This window comes from Mytilus edulis, chromosome 14 (assembly GCF_963676685.1).
Source record: "Mytilus edulis chromosome 14, xbMytEdul2.2, whole genome shotgun sequence".
Taxonomy (NCBI): domain Eukaryota; kingdom Metazoa; phylum Mollusca; class Bivalvia; order Mytilida; family Mytilidae; genus Mytilus; species Mytilus edulis.
The window spans coordinates 16,200,828-16,224,232 of NC_092357.1; the positions used below are offsets into that span (position 1 = coordinate 16,200,828).

At 31.0% G+C, this 23,405-nt stretch overlaps 1 protein-coding gene across 2 annotated transcripts in view; it reads right to left on the reverse strand.

Moving 5' to 3' along the window:
- Window positions 1-3,118: 3,118 nt before the first annotated feature.
- LOC139502696 (uncharacterized) overlaps window positions 3,119-23,405 on the reverse strand; it is a 45,321-nt gene continuing 25,034 nt past the window's right edge. For both annotated transcript variants that reach the window (XM_071292239.1, XM_071292238.1), the window contains 2 exons: window positions 11,187-11,261; window positions 3,119-8,550 (listed from right to left, as the gene is read on the reverse strand). In XM_071292239.1, the coding sequence (XP_071148340.1) occupies window positions 6,140-8,550; window positions 11,187-11,261 (2,486 nt within the window). In that variant the 3' untranslated portion in view covers window positions 3,119-6,139. The remainder of the gene's footprint in view (window positions 8,551-11,186; window positions 11,262-23,405) is intronic.

Below are 23,405 nucleotides of genomic sequence, written 5' to 3' on the forward strand. Positions count from 1 at the left end.
GATATTTTGGTCCTTTTTTCAAAAAGTTTTTAACCTCTCTGTCCTGGACGATATTGAGGTCCCCTGTAATAACATGGCCATAGGGAACATATCTAAACCTGGACGATTCACAGTTTCAAGTTAAGGGAGTATTACTATCTATATTCACGTCTGATGTAACCGACGTATAATTAAAAATTAAACTTCTGCTTGGTTTTTTGTATGTGTGTGAAATTATAGGTGGTTCTATATTATCAAAATAGGGAGGTACAAAGTTTTGAACGGTAGAATCATTAAATATACTAGATAAGTTGATAAAATCAATACCTCTGCTAATATATTTAATTTTCAAAAAATGACGTTTATGATTTAGGTTTGTCGATACGGGGGAACAGCCTATGGTGGCAAAAAGCTGTAATGATACGAGAATATTCATACAGTGGGCTGAAGAATGAGATGGTGTCACACTCTTTGAAAATATCGTGTAATTTACTAATGGGTATTTGACCCAGTTTACATAATAATTGATGCCTACCATTATTTTTAAATACAGATAGGAGATTATCAAGTGTATAATTTATACGATGTTTAACTCGTTGATTTCGATTGATACGTTTCCCATGAGACCTATTATTTCGTTGTTTTTTATCAATAATATTCATGATATCAATAGAGGAAGTAGTAGATGTGTTCCCTTGTCCAAGTATATTGTCATTTAGACCCAGGGGATAAGCTGTTTGAAGTCGGTTAATCCAAGACAGTTCGATAATTTTACGGGAATCTTCAAATTGTTTATGCGACTGTACTACGTTTCAAGTTAATTGGACTTCAATTTCATCAAAAACTACATTGATCAAAAACTTTAACCTGTAACTCCCACTTTCATTTTCTATGTTAAGTGGACCGTGAAATTGGGGTCAAAAGTCTAATTGGGCTTTGAAATTAGAAAGATCATATCATAAGCAACAAGTGTACTAAGTGTCAAGTTGATTGGACTTCAGCTTCATCAAAAACTACCTTGACCAAAAACTTTAACCTGAAGCAGGACGAACGAACGGACGGACGAACGGAGCCACATATCAGAAAACATAATGCCCCTCTACTATCGTAGGTGGGGCATAAAAATTAAAGCTGAACTTGATAACGGAAAATAGATCTTATTTCCGGGAACAATATTACTGATATATGATATATAATATGTATAATTGGTGAATGAAAATGTCTTTACATATACTTTTATATATTGTTTAACTAATTGTTGATAAGCTGTCATTACAGTTGATATATAGCATTATGATTTTTTTTCAGAAGATAATCCTTGGCTTCCGGTATAAACAACAGGGACCCTACACTGAAATGTTGGACTAGTGAAGTAAACTGTTCACCGCCATAGAGTAATATGTTTTTGTACTGGGAAAAAACACGTTTTGCCCCCTGAAATTCGAACAAAAATACCCATCCTACCACAATTTTGTAATTTTGGGGAAAATAAAAAGAATTATAACATATGGATACTTTATTGCAGCCATTTGAGTTGTGATATCTCAATGGAAACATACACATTTTGAAATTGACACAATTGACCAGAAATTTCAATTTCAGACATATTTTTGAAAACATTGGACCTGAACCACAGCCTAACCTGTGAAAAGGATATTATTCACATTAATATTTTCAAGATTTATGAATACTAGGATATACTGTAGCACATTTAAAGCTCATTGTTCCACGAATTCAGCTATTTATCTATGAGGTAAAAACATCTTAAAAATACTTATGAGTTTGAATGTGACTTTAGTATCTTTTGCCTCTTTTTTTTTTTAGATATATGTACATAATATATATCATTAAGAATGATATTTCGTGGTATCTTATGATGAAAAGTTTCTTCCCTTTTCTTCTAAAAAGTGCATACGTATCGTAAATCTTGAAAATAAAATATATATAGGTTATGGGGAAATTATGCCCAACTCAACAATAACTACACTTATTAGTATATAAAATAATAAATGATTTACAAAATGGATATATAAAGTGTATATAAAACACCACTTTATGTATTTGTTAACATTTGTATAACCATTCAATAAACCATTGAAACCTTTTTTACCATACATGTAAATAGTAATAAAAGGTTTATTGAAGGGTAAATGATATTAATAAATTTATAAGTTTGCAAAGTCTTAAGGTTTCAACTCCCTCAGGTAAAGTGGATGTTATTGATTTTGCTATGTTTGATGTGGTTTTGATCATATAGATCTTCATGTCTTTTTTGGTCTCATTTACATAGGCTTTCAAGTGTTTGGGTTTGAGCGTTCTTGATGAAGGCAAATTCAGAAAAGCGTTTGGAGGCAAGGGAGCAATCAAGTGTTTTTTTTTGTTTTTTTTTAATTTATATTAACTTTCACAGAGTTGCAACTAAACTCAAATTTTATTACATAAACATTAACACAACTGTTTAGTTTACATTCTGACGTTTGAAAGACACGTGAAAATGTATCGGTCCTAAACTATCTTTTTCTAACCCTTCCCACGTAATATAATTTTGGGGAATGACAAAGATTCATTCTAACGAGAACTTCCAATAATTATCAGTTGCGAAAAGCACCTAACGAAACTCAAGCTGTAGAAAAAACATACTGTAAAATTTCATATTAAATAAAGCTAACAGTTACCGAAGTCAACTTCAAAGTGAATAAACTGCTGATCAAAATCATTTGTAAGTCTAGAACAAAAAAAATAAAAAAATAAATTTTCAACCTTTTTCAATTGCATAAGCAACCTGATATAATATAATGTTTTTTGTTAAATTTTGGACGGGAGGATTTTGCAACAGCAGTTACAATTTTAACCTTTGGTAATATACCAAACAACATGTTGGTGTGGTTCATTAGTATTTCTCGTTGCTCGTTTTTTTTTAGAGATACGACCGTTGGTTCTCCTGTATGAAGTTTTATACATTAGTCATTTTGGGGCCCTTTACAACTTGCTGTTGAGTATGAGTATGTTTAAGGCCGTATTTTCATCTATAATTGGTTTACTTTTTACACATTGTGATTTGGATGGAGATATGTCTCATTTCCTATGACATACTGAATTTGCATAGAGAGGTTGTTTTTATCATATTTTCACCCACTTTGATGCAATTTACAATTTAAAATCAGTATTATAGCAGTCGCCCATGGTGTTTTGCTTCAATATCAAGACAGACCCCTGTTCGTTTACAGTTTATAAACTTTTCCATCTTCAGAGAATTATTGTACCCAGCACATGCATTACTTTCCTATGACATACTTGATTTGTGCATAGAAGTTGTTTTTTTTTTCATTATTTCCACCACTTTGATGACATTTACAATTTATATAGATTTACATTCAGTATCTGACAGCTTTCTTTTTTTTAACAGGGTCCTGCATGCTATAAAAGAACAAAGATGTTGATCAAATTTACCTGCATCAGTGCAGCACACAAGAGATATAATATCATATCATGAATGTAGGACTCCCAAGTCTTTCTGATTGAAAATAAGACTCCCTGGCAAACAGAAACAACTAGTGATGACTTTTTCCAAAAGTGACGGCACAGTCATGTAGTGGACTGATTACTACTATCAATGTGATACTTAAAACTAACAATGGTTATGTAAGAGAGAAAAGTACATGTGCTTATCCTGACTGTAAAATGGATAAAAAAGCAAATAAATATCTTGTGTTCAACTTCATTAGTCTTATTTATGTTTACAAAGTTTACATAGTTTTAACAAGAAACCATACATGTAGATGTATAACAATATGATGATTTAGTATGATTGCTAATGAGACAAGGATTTACATGTATGACTATCATTAGAAGGCCACTCTATTCACAAATTCCTTCCTCTCCATGGAAAGTAACATATGTAATTGTTTACATAAAATGACAAAATGTGTAGAAAAAGAAGCAAGAAATGTTCACTCTGCTACTGTACACTAGTCGCTTACATTGGTCACCATCTATGTTTGTTTAAGTCCTTTAAAAAATTGTCAATGGTGCTTATTTATATTTATCTGTTGTGTTGTTTAAGTTTACATGTCCTCATTCTGTGATCACTATTTCATCTCTCCTGTTTTGAAAAAATGTTTATGGTAATATTTTCTGCAATAAGTTGAAAAGGCACAGATGCTATGACTAAACAGAAATGTGAGGTATATATGTCAATGAGACAACAACCCAACGACAACAATATTCTTTGCACATTTATGAATGTTTAAGAATTCTTGTGAAGGTCTAAAGCACATAACGTGTACTTATATTATATCCATGACCTGGTACATGTATGTACCTATTGATGCATTCCGTCCTAACTGACACAAGTTGTGGGAAGAGACCACGCAGTTGATATGCTTATAAAAATCTGATATTAATATGAATTCCTGTATAACAAATTCCGGGAATGAGACTATTTTATTTAAAACAGATGAGATATTTGTGGTAAAGGTTTAAACAGAAGCAGGAGATGTCAAGGGGCAAATCAAAAAGTACAAGGTCGTGTAACACAGAGGAAAAAAATAACAAATGAAATGAAAATAACTGCACAGAAAATTACCTTGAACAACATAAACCCACAAAAGATCAGATAAAACTTGTGCACAATTTTAAATCTTTCTAATTTCAAACTCAAGTTTCACTGTGTATATATGTCTCTGGAAAGAGTAAAGATAAGAATGTTGAAATACTCCAGTGGTTTATGAAACAAAACATTAAAATTCTACAGTTGAGCAGGAACATATTAACGTTAGATATAATGTTCCCAGAGTTGAGCAGAGCATTTTACTGTACTTATGAAACATATTGTTTTTAATCAAAGTCTGTGATATTAAGTCTTTAAAAAAACACAAATAATGACGGATTCATATTCAATATTTCATGGCAGCAAAAAATAGTGATTTCGACAACACTATAATGTACTTTCATTGAGGAAATTTACGCAAATGTTCCATAAATAATTTTATTTTAGGTCAATCGACAATTTAACATTATAATTAAATTAAAACAGATATAAATTCAGTTCCTCACGAGACAAAATTCGGCCACAAAATTCTACTGGCTACATATTTTTATATATATGACCAGAGACATATAATGTCTCTGATATGACAAAGTTGCCTCATTTCTTTTTTTTTACATGTTAAAAGACTCTTTTTGTTTTCCTGATTGAATATACACTATAGTATTGCCGAGTGCTTCTGTTAAAATAAAGTTCTGGTCATGGTTAAAATAATATGTCAGAATTTGTAAATTTTTAAAAAAACAATTGCCAAGTAATAATCCATTTAGAATTCACCTCCGGTAATATTCAGGTGATCGGAGGGCAATAAATTGCGTAATCGCACACCTGTGAATCAACAGTCACAACTCTATTTAGGACCTAATTACCGGAAAATCGGACACACACAATTTCACTGTGTAATTAAACAAACTATTGCAAAGATATATGCCGTACCGAAAATTTTCTTGTTATAACAATTGAGCATTACCAGATTTGAAATTTTAATTATGAAATGCATATCATATAACAATATTTTTCTCAATAAATGCTTAAAGAGAAATATAACATTCAAGTTTTTTTTATTAGAAAAGAAATTATAATATGATCTGATATAATTTTCCCATTGCTTCTCTTGATTATCTATCGAGGTTATTCATCCCCGACTTGATTGCATGTTCTAAATTTTATCGACGAGAATCTCATTCTGGGCCGCGATCTTTAACGGGATTTCACGGAGTTGCCAATCTCTGTGTATATATGTCTCTGTTGGCACTCATCCCACATCGTCTTATTTTAAAAAAAAGCTTTGTATTACAATTCCTAAACGTATTTGCTTTTAAATGATAACAATACTAAGCTAGAGATAAAATATCATTCGTATTGATTTCCATCTTATATAATAAATTCCCTTCTTTGAGACAAAATGGGGAAAAAACTTATCAAAGATACCCGGATGTGAAATTTCGTCTAGAAAAGACTCATCAGTGATGCTCATATAAACAAATTAAAACGACATTAACAAATTTAGTTAAAATCTTATCATTCTGATACTGACTTTCTTATGGAACCATAAAGGCCGTCCGGTTTTCAACGAAATTTGTAAGTAGAAGTATTTCTTTTTTATCAAATCGATTATTTTACGAAATGGAGCAAAACAAAATAAATTAGAAATATTATGACAATTGCATTATGTAAAATCATGATTTCAGAATTGCGAAAATATCTATACAATAGCACAGGAAATACGTCAATTTGTAAAACATTTATTTCTAGCAGTGAAAACAAATATATTGAAACTACTGTAACAACACTTACAGCTGCTGCAATCTTCAGTCCATATGTAAGAACTGGATAATCTATGTCTTGGTTATTTAAACGACTTACATTAAATGTATCCTCGTGTTCTCTTACTAAAACTTGTATCTGATTTTCTAGATATTCATTAGACGAGATGTCATTATTCGGGGATGATCGATGTAAACAAAGCTTTGAATATAAGTGAAACAACACTAAACTAACGAGAAATTGTTCCACTGATTCGAATTGATCCGAAGAAAAGTTAGACATTTTTAACACCAACATTGTAAAAATGATAGGATACGTTCGAAAAATAAATACCATAAATTCCTTACAGAATATTTGTTTTATAGATAATGAAAATCCTACGACTTCTTCTAGGACTTTTCTGATCTCATAAAAGAATTTAGGCGTTATGTGTACATCTCCATGGTTATAAAATAAAATAACGTTTGAAGATATTTCACATTTAGTCGTATCAATTTTTGGATTTTTTCCCATAACTAGAAAGGCAACCTTTTTATCTTTAATACATTGATTCCCTTTTTTTTCCTGTTTTTTAAGAAGTCTAACTACAACTTTATAGCAATCCTGGTATACTTTGTTATATTCATTTAAAACATCTTTAAGATATGATATGCACAAAAATATTAATGGGATCCATATTTTAATTGAGATCATTAATATAACAGACTGATTGTATAAATTAAAAAGAATCTGCAAGAGGCTGCTTATATGATCCACAATAAAAAGCAAATATCTAAAAAAAGAAAGTTGAAATATATAAAAAGAAATATAACAGATGGCTACATCTTTTGAAATAAATTTCGACATTAGTAGCGACATCGAAAATTGGTTCCACATCAAATATAGATTTTTAGACATATTATAGTTCAACAGGACAGGAACAAGAAGCGTCGTATTAAGAATAGAAGAAGCTGCGCAAATGTGTACGGCCGATTTATAAATTGAAGCTAGTTTTGTTGCCACAAATAGAAATGGATTTTGTACTGTTAAAATACTGACCAAACTGAATGAAAGACATACAGGCAATGACGACATAATCGATGATTCAAATGTTTCAATAGGCTCTGGTAACAACTTAACACTTTTACCTATAAAGTTGGAAAGGCATTCAATCATAAATATGATAAATAATAGTACACTATAATACACCGAAATAAATATCACCTGATTCATATCAATCAGTTGGGTCGTTTTATGAAATATGAGTAACATAGTGTGTGTAGCGACATAACTACTACCAATTATTAATACCTTTCTAAACCAAGCTCTTTTTAAGATGTATGTTATTAACATATCCATGAACGGTGTATTGGTAGATATTAATAATGGGTTACAAATGTATATTTGAAATGACGTACCGCTGAAGCGGTAATGTGGTTTTGCCTCGGACATTTTAGATATAAAACGCCATATTTTCACAGTAAGAAAGCAGAATAAAACATAAAAAACGAGTCTAAAACATATCCAGTTCAATAAGTATGACTGTCCATCTTCAGTTATATATATTGTGTTCATGTCATGCAAATGTTGAATTATTGCGAGGTCTTCCTGGTATGGTTGATTTGGAAAAGTATATATACCTTGAACAAACCCAATTGAGGTTATAAATATAAGTACGTCATTCATAATCGTTGCACAATCTACATCCTTACTAGCAAATACCCGTATTCGTATTGTATTGTTCGACTTTGTAGTATACCTATCATGAAAAATATAATCTAAAGAGAACATTGTAGGTCTTTTTTCAAGAACAATTCCTGGGTTTCCATACATCTTATATTTATCAAAATCATTGCATAGTTTTAAATCTCCATTTGTGCTGTTGAGAACATCTTCAATCTCTGTCAAAAATTCTTCGGTTTGAAAATCAGGGAAAAACGTATGAAGTTGTATTGGATCATCGTGTTCAAGTTGATTCTGTTTTTTAGTTTGAAGCGCTCTAAGATTACCTATTGCAACAATTGTACCTGTATTGTTTACATTCAAACTCGATACACAGTTTTTAATATTCATGACTGATAAATTTTGTTCATCCATTAGAGTTATGTCCATTGGGCGTTTACATAATGATGACTGAACCAATGAACAATATCTTGGGTATAAAAGAAAAATATCTGTAGGCCCCATGCGATGATGGTTTATCCATTGCTCCATGCACGAAAAAGCACAAAAAGGTGTTGTTTCTTGTAGAACTAGATGTATCAATAATGCAACAAAAACTGAAAAAATAGAAATTAAAAGCAATTGTGTCATAATTTTTATCGGTCAATATTCTGTCATGTTGCAACACACAGTAAACCGTAAACAAGAGTGCACACGCTATAATGTATCGCCGTCTTTACTTGGCATTGATATAATGTTGATAATTCTAAATATATAGCTTTACTTCAACTATCACATACACTTAACTTAATCCAAGAAAATGAGGTCAAGATCATATACTGTGGATGCATTATTTTTCGTTTGATACCAAGTTTCATGGATTTCGTGGGTACAGGTAAACCACAAAATTAAATATTCAACGAAAGACAAATATACTGAAGGCGTTTATGCAGACCTCGGCAAAACCACAAAATTAGATATCAACAAACATACCACTTTTTCTTTATCAATGAAAATTGATACCCACAAAATGAAATCTACAGTAAACCGAAGGAGAAATACATGTACACCTTACAATCATGCAATACACTACATATAGTTGACCTATTACTTATAGTTTCTGAGAAACTGACGTAACAAACAAAATCTAAACCTTGACAGATGAACTAGGACAAGGTCAGATAAACAATACCAGGCAGACATGTATAGCTCACAATCTTTCCAAACAACAAATATAGTTGACCTATTGCTTATAGTTTAAGAAAAAATGACAAAAAACACAAAAACTGAACACAGAGCAATGAACCGTGAAAATGAGATCGACGTCAGATAAACCTGTCTGTTGGACATGTAACCCTTACAATCCAAACCATAAACCAAATATACTAGACCTGCGAGACTGACATGACATTGTACATTATAATTTTTTTCCCTACACCAAATATAGAAGACCTATTCTATATAGTATATATAAGAAAATCAGACAAGATTTGTGACTCCTATTTTTACTTTATTACATTCATTTGCCTGTTTAATAAGCGTTTTCAAATAATCGTAACTTATATTTCATAAAAGGGCAACATCTTCCGCCAATATCAGATGAAAATATATCTTATTAGAATAGTTTTATTTTAGATCTTAATTGCCCTTGAAATTGATGATTTTCTACATTATATGTAAACTAACAATCGAAAGGTACTTGGTGCAAAAACCTTTACAATTGGATATTTGGGTCATTGTTGAATGTCGTACGGTGACGTTTAATTGTTAACAATCACCTCGTTTGTTTTCTGTGACGATTTGTCCTTATCGGCAAACATACCACATAATCTTTTTATATAGGTATTGGATATTTTACACCGTATTTTGATGGTCATGCAAAAGGATCATAATCCCGCGAACCATATGCAAATGGTTTAGTAAATTCAAAATATTGATAACAGATAACAGAATTTTAAATTACCTAAGATCACCCCTAGTTTTTTGGTAGGGTTCGTGTTGTTTATTCTTTAGTTTTCTATGTTGTGTCATGTGTACTATTGTTTGTCTGTTTGTAATTTTCCTTTTTAGCCATGGCGTTGTCAGTTTGTTTTAGATTTATGAGTTTGACTGTCTCTTTGGTTTCTTTCGATCCTCTTTTAAATGAGAAAACAGAAAACAGTGAATTAAAAAAGAGTAAACAGGGGTAATTTTTTTTTCATCGTAATAACAGTTCACCACAATATCAATTTTAAGAAAACAGATAACATCTAATTAGTCAATAACAGTTATCAGCACATACATCTTCAAAACAAAAGATAATAACAGTTTAAAAATGCTTAAAACACATCAATAAAAAAGATCTTGCACCCCTTTCAAAAATCATATTAAAACATAACAAACTCAAATTTGCTTTTATGAAATATCCTAAAAAATATGTAATAGGTATATTTTTTTATAAATTACACACATTTTCTGCATCAATGATCAATGAACTAAAATATAAAGGCACAGATCCAGGACGCAGGTACACAGAACCAGGACCGTTTAACCAGCACGTCGTCAGGACAATTTTCTTTGGCAAATTTGTATGACTTTGCATAAAAAAAAGTTGTAATATTCTTTGCATGGCACATAGTATTATCTGAGAAAAAAAATAAGCAACATAACGGTTGTTTTATTGCCGTTCTGATTAAATGTAAACAAACTCACCAGCATAGAATCGTTCTATCGTAGGACAACCTTAACCGCCGTATACATGTATTTTTTTTTAATCAAGTGTATTATGTTTAGTATGTATAATATGTATATTGACGAATAATGAATGATATTGTCCATTTGTGTTATCATTTTGTAAAATATCAATTTTTCAAAGCATCATGATTTAGTATTTTATCATGGGAATATGTCAATGCTATAGCTTGCATGACTCATTTCTTAAATAACCACTTTCAAAATGTGATTGATTCTTTTAATTCTCAAACCCAACATTTGCCATTTTGAATTTACATTTTTTTTCGTAAGCTATCGTCAATTTTTTAAAATAGACATCAATCCAAACGTGTTGCTTTAAGCAATATGTTCCCGTAGTTGTATTGTCCAAGATTGAAAGTGTTTGATTCATACCGGAGTGACTTTTTAACAAAATGACCATATTGACATACACTCCAGTTGTAATTTTGTGTAACCTGTCGTGCTACATTATCTGATGCCTTAACAGTTTTACCTGACATCGTATTATCTGCATTAACAAAAGGTTAGTTCAACTTATTACCTGACATCCAACGTTGATAAATTGTTGAAGATGCTGCAGTTTGTGGCCTTGATGGCCCAGATTGGCTTGAATTATCTGAAATATAAAATAAATTTGTTAAGACAATAAGAATCAAAACCAAGGAGTAAACAAAGACTCACAAAACCAAGGGACATTTACAGTTATAAAATATAACATATTAAACATATTTGTTAATTATCTTGTTTGGGGTTATTCAAATAATATTGATATATGATGCAATATGTCATATTCTTACTATTAAAAAATATTCACTAGAATACCTCGATAAATTATGCTAATACAAAATAGTTCCAAGGACAACATGGCATTTATAAGGTGTAACACCACTAATTCGGGCCCGACCAGAAAGCACATACCAGAAACTAGTACATATTTAACACAAAATAGTTCCTACGCATGCGTGTAACTTTCAAAATATGTAGAATATTTAGGTATTGTTGGTATCAAATGAAAGCTGAAGGACTGGTGATCATTGTAGAACACTTTTGGACTTTTAATTTTGAATATTAAAAACACTGCATCAAATTTTAAAAAGAGGGTAGATTTTGTCTGTTTGTTAGATCTGATGTACCTGTTTTTGGTACATCCGAAGTTCCGGGAACCAGTTCTTTCTTACACAATGTATATGCCATTAAAGGTATGTTGATTTTTTCAGTACAAGACACCATAAAGTGTTGCTTTGAAATGCAATGATTGCCACTTTATTTGAACTTAAAACAAAAGAGGTGTGCCTGCTTGAAACGGAGGAATAAAATATAGAAAGCAATGGGACCATGAATTAGTGGTGTACTTCCTAATAGAGGTAACCGGTGAGATCACGAACCGACGAATAATGACGAACGAACGTATTAGGAGCAGTGATTTTCATATTGGGTAAAGTTTATTAAAATCGAATAATCGACTTAAATACCCCTTGACACCTCACAAAGTTCCCTTTATTAGAAAACAACGATTTAATACGAGCTTTCAAGTATAAGGATGGATGTATAAGACTATGTATTTGTAACTTATATACCGGAAGTGCCTATGTACGGATCAAAACGAAATAGTACGTATTAATGTATACCTGTGGTGGTCACCTTCTACACTTTTAATAGTCACGTGGAATGATAGCATGATTTAATCATGGGGACAATCTATTAATTGATTACGGTGCATGTGTTTGAAAGAAAAACATATAGAAGATATTGAATATATATTTGTTCAAAAAGAACCATTTTAACTAGTAGGAACCGACCATTTATGCGGCGCTACAATTTTTTTTTTTTTTAAATTTAACACTTTTTTTTGGTGTGATTATCAAAGATAAGATTTTTTTCTTCCTAAGAAATCAAAATAAAATATATTTTTTCCAAAAGAACCCCCTCCCCCTCCCCCGCGCCACCTTTTCATGTTAATCTCAAATTTCTCAAGGGACTCTAGGGGACACTGTCCATTTCAAGAAATTTGCAACCAATAATAAAAAATAAATCAGTTAGATACCCAACCCCCATTCCCCCCCCGTCTTTTTTCTATATATCATTTTATATCGCAGTTAAAGTGGGTATCGATCATCTATCTTTGAGGATGGTATAAGGAGGCAATCATTTGATTCTGAGGGGACCGGTCGAGCAGATTTGACCAGTCAGATTATTTGTTTTAGAAAATCAACTGCTACACGCAAGATTATTTATTACCCATGTATCATTTTACCGTATAATAACACTATTTTTGGCACAAATGAAATATTGTTTGTGGCGCAAATGAAAGATTGTTTTTGGCGCAAATGAAATGCCAAATAGCGCAAAAGCAAAGCACCGGGGAGAAGGGCATGTTCAAGGAAGGACATGTTCAATTTTCTCGTCAGAAATTATTTTTGTCTCTGCCATTTCTAGCCATTCTTTATTCGTTCAGTCTCTAAGAATTTGGAATCAAGTTATTTATTTCAAAGAATACCCCCCCCCCCCCCCTTTTCCATGCCAGTTAAATGATCGGACCCTTAACTCATGTTTTGGTCACAATTTCAACGCGAGATGCGTGGTTTGGGAGAGTTTGGTACTGCATTCAACGAAAGTTGTTACTTGTTTTTAAAGGTTCAAGTTTACAATAATGAAAAATTAGAGAGCCTATCTTTTTATCTTTTTATGATTTCCTTATGGTCTGTCCTGCCTTTTTATTTCAGCCCTCCCCCTACAAATCAAACGGTCGTTTCATACTCTAGGTGCTGGCCAGAATTATTTTTTTACCAAAATCAGAATCAAAATATTTTGTTCTAAAAAAATATAACCCCTCTCTATTCCCACCAGAAAATGCTCCGTGACTGACGACGACATACAAAATAAAAAGAATAAAACAGGCAGTACGCGTATCAATCAATACAAAATGCACTTATAATCAAAGCGAGATACACATGAACAGTTAGGCATCCTTACTTGAAATTAATGATCCCACTTCGTGTCATACGGCAAATTAGGTGATACTTTCGTGATTCGTACGTGATTCGTGATCTCACCGGTTACCTCTATTAGAGGTCGGTCATTTACAAACGTATCAACCGTATCGTATACGTTGACGTATCCGCATCTGCAGATATATCGAAAAATATTATGTGATCCCGAGCTTATTAATAAGACCATGCTTCATTAAAAAAAAACTAATTAGAATCTCTTCGAAACAATCAAACATATAGTTACAATATTTATGAAAGTGGTATTTTGTAAAAAAAAAAAAATAAGGGGTTCTATCAACTTCTTTTACACGCTGTTGAAAAGAAGCCAATGTAGGGCAGGTACACGAATATCGTACACAATCCTTTAATAATCTAGTTAAAAAATATTTTAAGATCTTACATGAATAAACACAAAATAAAATCAAATGTACTACTTATATATATATGTAAGGAACTTTGAATAGTGTTCATTTGCGATTGTATCATAAAATGTAATAGAAAAGTACTGAGTATCACTCTATTTTTCAAATAACAATATGGTTCTCCGTGAGCACAAGTTCATACACAAACATTTGATTTTACCGTATTCACTCCTATCATCCCTGTAAACTGTTCCAACTATCCGGAATATCTTTTAAAGTCGGGTTACATATTCCACAAAAACTCGAAATTTCCTTATTGTTTTGTAAATTTCTTCATTAGAAATTAATCAGTCGTCCATTTGCATTATTGAAAGTACATAATATTAAATTTTCGGGATCACATACTGTTTTTTGGTATATCTGCAGATGCGGATACGTCAACGTATATGATTCGGTTGTTACGTCTTTAAATGACCGACCTCTAATACAGAGAATCATCAGAAATCCAATTTTTAGAAATTGTACCTATTCCAAAGAAAATAGGTCAAATTTGATGTTAGTAATCATGTTTGATCATCTTTTTGTTGGTGAACCATCCTTTTTTATGGGAAATTAAAGCTCTTGAATTGGCATACTCAAGTATTTTAGCCTTTTATGGTCATACAACATGCATGCAGTAAAGACTTGACTCCAAGTTCTTATTTTTGCATTCTTTTTGAATGGAATCAATAAAACATGTATTTTATTACTTGTATGTGGTACAAAATAGCTCTTGATCAAAATAATCATATGATTTTTCAAGTTTTATTGTTTTTCTTATTGTAGCCTTTTACAATCTAGGCAAATGGTATATACTCATATAAGAATTCTAAAATCTCACTGTACATGCAATTTTGAACCAGTTTAGCAAGTTATCAAGCTGAGGGATATATAAATTGCTCTTAATAATCTATATTTTTTTCACAGAATTATGGTTTATACAAATAAAAAAACTTTTCCAATTTAAAGAAAAAAGGGGGGACAATTTTCTTATTGATGTCTTAAGTTTGGACTAATGTATTTTTATTTAATGAGGAACCTCTGATAACAATATGACTATTGGTAAGCACATAGCTTTCCTAATAGAAATTAATAAATAAAACAATAATATTGAGAATAAAAAAAGTATATTGGCCATTGGTAATATCCATATGCAGTTTTCTTTCAATAACCGATATGTTACTACCAGTCCAATTTGAGCTTAAAATTAGTAAAACAGTATTTGGACTAAAGCTTTTTATGTTTTTTATTGCTTGAAATATATCATAGAATGAGAAAAAGTAATGCTCAAGTCAATATAGCAAGTTTGGTTCTGTTATAGGTGTAACACCACTAATTCAAGCCCGACCAGAAAGCACATACCAGAAACTAGTACATATTTAACACAAAATAGTTCCTACGCATGAGTGTAACTTTCAAAATATGAAGAATATTTAGGTAATTTTGGTATCAAATGAAAGTTGAAGGACTGGTGATCATTGTAGAATACTTTTGGACTTTTAATTTTGAATATTAAAAACACTGCACCAAATTTTAAAAAGACAGTACATTTTGTCTGTTTGTCAGATCTGATGTACCTGTTGGTACATCCGAAGTTGCGGGAACCAGTTCTTTCTTACACAATGTATATATCATTAAAGGTATGTTGATTTTTTCAGTACAAGACACCATAAAGTGTTGCTTTGAAATGCAATGATTGCCACTTTATTTGAACTTAAAACAAAAGAGGTGTGCCTGTTTGAAACGGAGGAATAAACATAGAAAGTAATGGGACCATGAATTAGTGGTGTACTACCTATTACAGAGAATTATCAGAAATCCAATTTTTAGAAATTGTACCTATTCCAAAGAAAATAGGACAAATTTGATGTTAGTAATCATGTTTGATCATCTTTTTGTTGGTGAACCATCCTTTTTTATGGGAAATTAAACCTCTTAAATTGGCATACTCAAGTATTTTAGCCTTTTATGGTCATACAACATGCATTCAGTTAAGACTTGACTCCAAGTTCTTATTTTTGCATTCTTTTTGATTGGAATCAATAAAACATGTATTTTATGATTTTTATGTGGTACAAAATAGCTCTTGATCAAAATAATCATATGATTTTTCAAGTTTTATTGTTTTTCTTATTGTAGCCTTTTAAAATCTAGGCAAATGGTGTATACTCATAAGAATTCTAAAATATCACTGTACATGCAATTTTGAACCAGTTTAGCAAGTTATCTAGCTGAGGGATATATAAATTGCTCTTAATAATCTATATTTTTCCACAGAATTATGGTTTATACAAAAAACAACTTTTCCAATATAAAGAAAAAAGGGGGGGGGGACAATTTTCTCATTTATGTCTTAAGTTTGGACTAATGTATTTTTATTTAATGAGGAACCTCTGATAACAATATGACTATTGGTAAGCACATAGTTTTCCTTATAGAAATTAATAAATAAAACAATGATATCGAGAATATCAAGTATATTGGCCATTGTTAATATCCATATACAGTTTTCTTTCAATAACCGATATGTTACTACCAGTCCAATTTGAGCTTAAAATTAGTAAAATAGTATTTGGACTAAAGCTTTATATGTTTTTATTGCTTGAAATAGATCATAGAATGAAAAAAAGTAATGCTCAAGTCAATATAGCAAGTTTGGTTCTGTTATAGGTGTAACACCACTAATTCGGGCCCGACCAGAAAGGACATACCAAAAACTAGTACATATTTAACACAAAATAGTTCCTACGCATGAGTGTAACTTTCAAAATATGAAGAATATTTAGGTATTTTTGGTATCAAATGAAAGCTGAAGGACTGGTGATCATTGTAGAACACTTTTGGACTTTTAATTTTGAATATTAAAAACACTGCACCAAATTTTAAAAAGAGGGTTCCTTTTGTCTGTTTGTCAGATCTGTTTTGATACATCCGATGTTCCGGGAACCAGTTCTTTCTGACATGCCATTAAAGGTATGTTGATTTTTTTCAGGACAAGACACCATAAAGTGTTGCTTTGAAATGCAATGATTGCCACTTTATTTTAACTTAAAACAAAAGAGGTGTGCCTGCTTGAAACGGAGGAATTTAACATAGAAAGCAATGGGACCATGAATTAGTGGTGTACTTCCATAACAAGCGCATCATGAATTGTGATATATAGTTTAGTTACTTCTCTTGGATTAATTATATTAATCTTATAGTACCCTTTTTAAAATCACATTTGCTATTCTAATAGCCATTCAGTTAGGACTAAAAACTAGGGGTTGTTTCTTATCTTTAATTATAAAATCAAATTTGTTCCTGTGCTACATTTATGTTTCTCTTCCCTTTTTGTAACACAACATTTCATTTTTGTAACACAACGTTATAGTGAAAATGCCTATTTTAGAGGTGGCGTGAATCAGATGTGGATTCTAAAACAATCCAAAGAACTTTTAGAGTACATACAACCTAAGACTCTTTCATCTTTAAGGTTCATCATAAGGAATTAATTTTCAAAATGGATACCAAAATGACAACTTTTTGTTTACACTATTATGAACAGTTTCCTATTGTTTTCCAATAAAAGTCTAGTGCAATGATATGTGTATGTTCTGAGGTCAATTATTCTGTACAGGTGGTCTGTATATGTGAGTGTTATTTTTCAAAAACATGCATTTCTTGTCGAGCTTTTCAAACTAACAACACATGTAAGCAAAAAAAATGGAACAACTTATTGGAACATTTTCATCCCCATTTAAACATACCAAATGATTTGTTATCTTCACCCCCAGTTCCTGCCATACCTCTTTTATTTTCTCTCTCTCTGGTTAGGACAGAACAGTACTTCAAAGTTTGAGTATGCTAAAAACATGGAGGCTGCCATGTTGCAAATAGGGGTTAAGAAAGTTTGAGGTCAATACAAGAATTTCTTTCCACTGTCAGTTCCAGTTTTATAACCATTGGTTATTTTTTAAATCTACTAGTGTGTGTGCCTACTTTTATAGAAATCGGAGTTATGTATGCAGACGTATACCTTCTTTTCGGTCTCACTAATTAGCGACAACAAGAATTTTAGCGACAACAAGCGTCAACAAGCGACAAGAAGCGACAACAAGAATTATTTTAGCGACAACAAGCGACAAGAAACTATTTAGCGACAAGAAAACATTTTTTTTTTAATTAAAATTAATTATTGCAATAAATATTAAAAGAATATGCAAAAGAAAATAATTTTAGGGACAAGAAAGTTAAAATTGATAGAAAAAAATGAAACATTATTTACATAATATTTTATCATCTATTATGAATAACAGCCAGTATTACGTTTAATTATTGTATTATGAGATTACTTTTCCTTGTGTTTTAGAACATATTATTTATCTTATAATTTGTTTTTTAAAACTCTTTTCGTGCAATATATATTAAGCTCGCAAAATGAATTATTTGTGCATCATTGTCCTGAAAATATTGACACAAATTGTAAAATACAAAGAACTGAAATCAAACAGGAGGAAAAGAAAATTGAAATGTGAATGTTTTCATCTTTTTATTTGTTTATTGCCTCATTAAACGATATTTATCATGTTTATGCATATTGATTGAAGATGAAAGGAAATTAATGACAATCTTGAGTTTTCAACAGGTGTTCATAATTTACAATGATTGTATATTCTGGCGCGTGTAATTGTATAGTCTGACGCGTGTACAAAGTTGAAGGTGTTAATTGTATGTAAAAGCAATAAAACAGGGCCGGGACACGCGACTCGTTAATCTCATTTGATGTTCCACATGTTTGCTTATCAAGATGGGACCACCATGTACAAAATGTATAAATATTATGTTAGATAGGAATGTACATATTACTATATTTTAAATGACTAAAAATAATTTAAAAAAAATATATATATGGACCCCAAGGTAGAACCACGTCCTCGTCGTGGGGTCTGGAAACACGCTTAAATTATAAAGATGGCAAAGCCTGGCTGAGAGTTCTATAAATAAAGCATCGAATTGACATAACAAGAGTACACTTAGAGCATAGTATTAAGCAAATGAATCAAAATATTATATTCCATTATGCCCGCTCCATATATATCTCCATTCGTTTATTCATACTTTGACTTTGATGAAAACAGATACATACATTATCTTAAACATATTCTTCATATTTAAAAATGAAAAAGAAGCTCAATCTCTTTCTTCTTCACAAATGTTTCATTTCTTTGTCTATCCATATATATAATAAAACATTTTAATTACACATATCTGCATATATTTAAAAAAACAACATTAAATACAAATTTCTTTATATCTATTAAAAAAAAAATGTTTTCTTGTCGCTAAATAGTCTTCTTGTCGCTTGTTGTCGCTAAAATAATTCTTGTTGTCGCTTCTTGTCGCTTGTTGTCGCTTGTTGTCGCTTCTTGACGCTTGTTGTCGCTAATTAGTGAGACCCCTTCTTTTAATTTGTAAACAAATGCTATGTTTACATTTCAGCAGCATGTCCGTAAAGTGTGCGTAGGAAATTATCGTAAAAAATATTAAGAAAGAATTTTATAGCTGAATAAAATATCTTTCATATGATTTTTTGATCTTTTTAGTTTGAAATCCAATTTTTATTCCGATTTCGATCGTATGTTATATCGTAATATATTTCGTTCTTTTGGACTATTTCAGGAATAAACACTTCCGGTTACACAGGAACGTTGCACTCTGGTTGATCTTTTGAACATACGAAGTGAAAGTACAGATTTTAAGGGTTTTTACATCTTCGTACGTCTTCAGCTGATTTCATACAGGTATAAATGATGTTATTTATGGATACCATGAAAAAAACTACTTAGATCTTTCTATCGATCTCTTTGCAGCATCACATTTCAATCATTGATCGGCATGCTTTGATGATTATTTTTATAATTTAATTTTGTTTTAAAATTGTTTTCAGTTAATTATATGCAGCCCTAATGTATTGGTAAGGAATATTTCACCAAATAAATATATTTAAAAAAATGTAATAAACAATTATTAGGTTCTATATTAATTGACCAATGTATGGAGGGCTTCAGTTGCAAGCATAATATCACAAAATCAAAGTTAAATAGTAAAACAGGTTTACAAGATTATTTGAGGTTCTTACAATGGTTAATAGAAAGAAGAAAACATATAAGAGGTTTGGGTTGCCTTCGGGGAGATTTAGAGTGGTTCGCAAATCTAAACACATATATAGTGGAAACAAAAGCAAAACATATGGTTGCAATGCAGGAGAAGGTTTACGGCTGAAGATTTTTAAGAAGCGATCCCTATCATCATTTACTAGGCGTCGTATAAATTTAAACTTACTTAGAAAACATTTGAACAGTTCAGATAGGGTATTTCGAGCAACTGATGGGTCTTTAAAATCTTCCAATTACAAATCTTGTAACTCACCGGCATCTGGATACCGATTAATTGCAATTCAGAAATTACAGCAGCATTACAACGATATTGCTAATCATGTTGTCTTTTGTGACAAGGCAAGAGATATAGCTGTAAGAGGAGGAAATATGGTTGAGATCATTTCACAGCCCGCTAATTATGGATTGGCTACGACACTTCAAGCCCGCTGCTCTGGTTGTCATCATGCAGAAGCTGTCATTTGACACTAGTCCTAGACTCGAAACAAACGCCAGTAGACATTTCGATGTTAATGTCCGTGCTGTATGGGGAGCACTGGCCAGAGGAAATGGGTTAGCGCATTTAAATGAAGTATTAGCGACATTAGATTCTCCGACTATGTCACAAAACACATTTACAACGATTGAGAACGAAATCAGTCAGTGGTGGAAAGATCTTCTGCAAGAAGACTTTTCACAAGCTATTGCAGAGGAAAAAAAAATAGCTATTGCAAAGGGTAACTTTCATGAAGGTGTGTACATGTTGTCTCTCATTAATATAAATATACTCTATTATAATTTATGGTGCATATCATCATGTTTTAATTGTCAAAAATTGGACACTGCAAAATGACTGTTTGAAAGGTTTTAATCAAAACTTACAAGGTGCAAAATGTCAATTCTGGTTGATGAAATAATTTCAGTTGATAAAAATGGAATTAATATCTGAATATAAAACATATTTTGAATATAAAAAAAATGACATGTTTACTCTATTTACATTGAAGTCCATCATAATTTTTATAAGCACCATTTACATGCATATATTAAACATTAAATAAATATTAATACTCCAACAGTTTAACTTATTGATAATTAATTTTTTTATGTATCACTATGAATGTAATATAGGATATGAGGCGCTTTCACTTTGAACAGTGTCTTTACTGTCCATACAAAAAAAAAAAATATACACTGTGTCAGTTAAAATCAAGGCATTTCAATATGCACATTATCCAAATTTAACTAATTGATTACTTCAATATTTTTGTTAAATGTCAAGTGGCAAATATTTCATCAATTTTAAAGACTATAATTAATAACCAATAAATATGATAAATAGGTCATTTAGGTCTTGCAAAAGTGCCCATCAGGATGATGTGGATGGACATTTTTTACTTCCACTGTAACATTACCAAATATTGGATCAAATACAAATATTGCAATGCCAATGTCTCTTCACAATGTATTTTATTTAACATTATCTGATCATGCTGATCTAACATGTCTGCAAACTTCTACATTTATATTCCATATGGCCCACTTAAGCAATATTTTCACTACTTGTCAAAAACACAGAGTTAACATATTTCTATTCAACATGTACCCTTTTAGGAGGATTTAAAATGTATAAGGTACATGTACATGTATATTTGCAACTGTACATTGTATATATAACATTTATATTTTGTTATTAAACAAATCATATTCCTAAATAGTTCAAATACTCATTTTGCCTAGTGGAAATGACAATAAAGGAATAATTTATTATTAAAAATTAGCACATGGCATGTAACAGATAATGTTTTAAAAAATTATATACCGATTGTAAGCTGACCGCATTTTTATGCACAACCTTCGATAGTAGACAACATTTGGTTTTCTGGTATGTTCGTCCGATTTTCAGTCTGTTCATACATTTGATTGACTGTATGTCCCGCTACAGATTAAGTTTTTGGTCAAGGTTGTTTTTAATGAAGTCCAATCAACTTAAAATGTAGTACACATGTTCACAATTCACTGTGACTAAACATACATAATCCATCTATCCCACTCCAATTTATAGCTTTTACTCTAGATAGTTTTCAATCAACTTGGACGCATTTTGGTGCATACATGTACAATGTACTATGGACACATTCTTGATTAAATAACCTCTACACTCAATAAGTCATATAAATTTATATATTTCCTATACATGTAACTCATGTAATTTACGAATGTACTTATGTAAACAAATAACCATCTAACATATTTAATTCATTTTTAAGAATAAACTGAATTATAACATATATATGCATGTCTAATCAGTCTTAAAAAACTTTAAAAGCATTTTTTTTCATTTTAGATATTAAACTGGTCCCTCAATAACAGGATTCGATTATCTTAATCATGATAAATGGACAAAATAGTAATTATAATTAAACATGAAACTTCCAGTGATTTTTTTATAAAAAGTGCATTTTTCCAGTTATCATGGTTATGTACATGCTATAAACAAATGATAGAAAACCTAACTACATGTGTCATAATTTATCATGTTTATAACCTATTGTAACTATTGACATATAAAAAAATAAAACTTAGATTTCAAAATAATTATTACAATTAAAATTATAATTCAACCATCATTGACCATTAGATTTTTATCAGATTATATCACAAGTTTTATCTTTATTGTTGACTTTCTGGTTAATCCTAGGAAACATTATCAATTATAAAATTATTATTATAATATAATCTAATTGATATTATACGTGCATGACATGTACCCGAGCAACTATTCAATATTGTGTTTTATGGTTGTTAAAAACTCTAACTGTAAACTTTTAATTATGACTCCTTGAAAAAATTTCAATAACAGAGTTATCTTGTACACTGGATAAATATCATTTCATACCTGCCAACTTTTAAAAATGTCCATGGGGGTTTTGGGTTCAAGATGGCTGTCATAGTCCTTAAATACCTTAGGTGGGACTGCAAATACATGTTAATGTTACATGTTAATGTTGTTTTTTGGCTTCTTCATACTTTTTATAAGCCTAAATTCATTGGAAAATGAATTGTTTTGTTTAAATTGTAGACAAAATTGGTCTTTCAAAATTTCATTGATCCTACATGGGGAAATCCCCCGCAAATAGTGACAGTTAGCAGGTATGTCATTTCCATCATATAAATGAAACATTATGGTAATCATATATTGCATGTTTAGTTTAAACATATTTATTCTAAA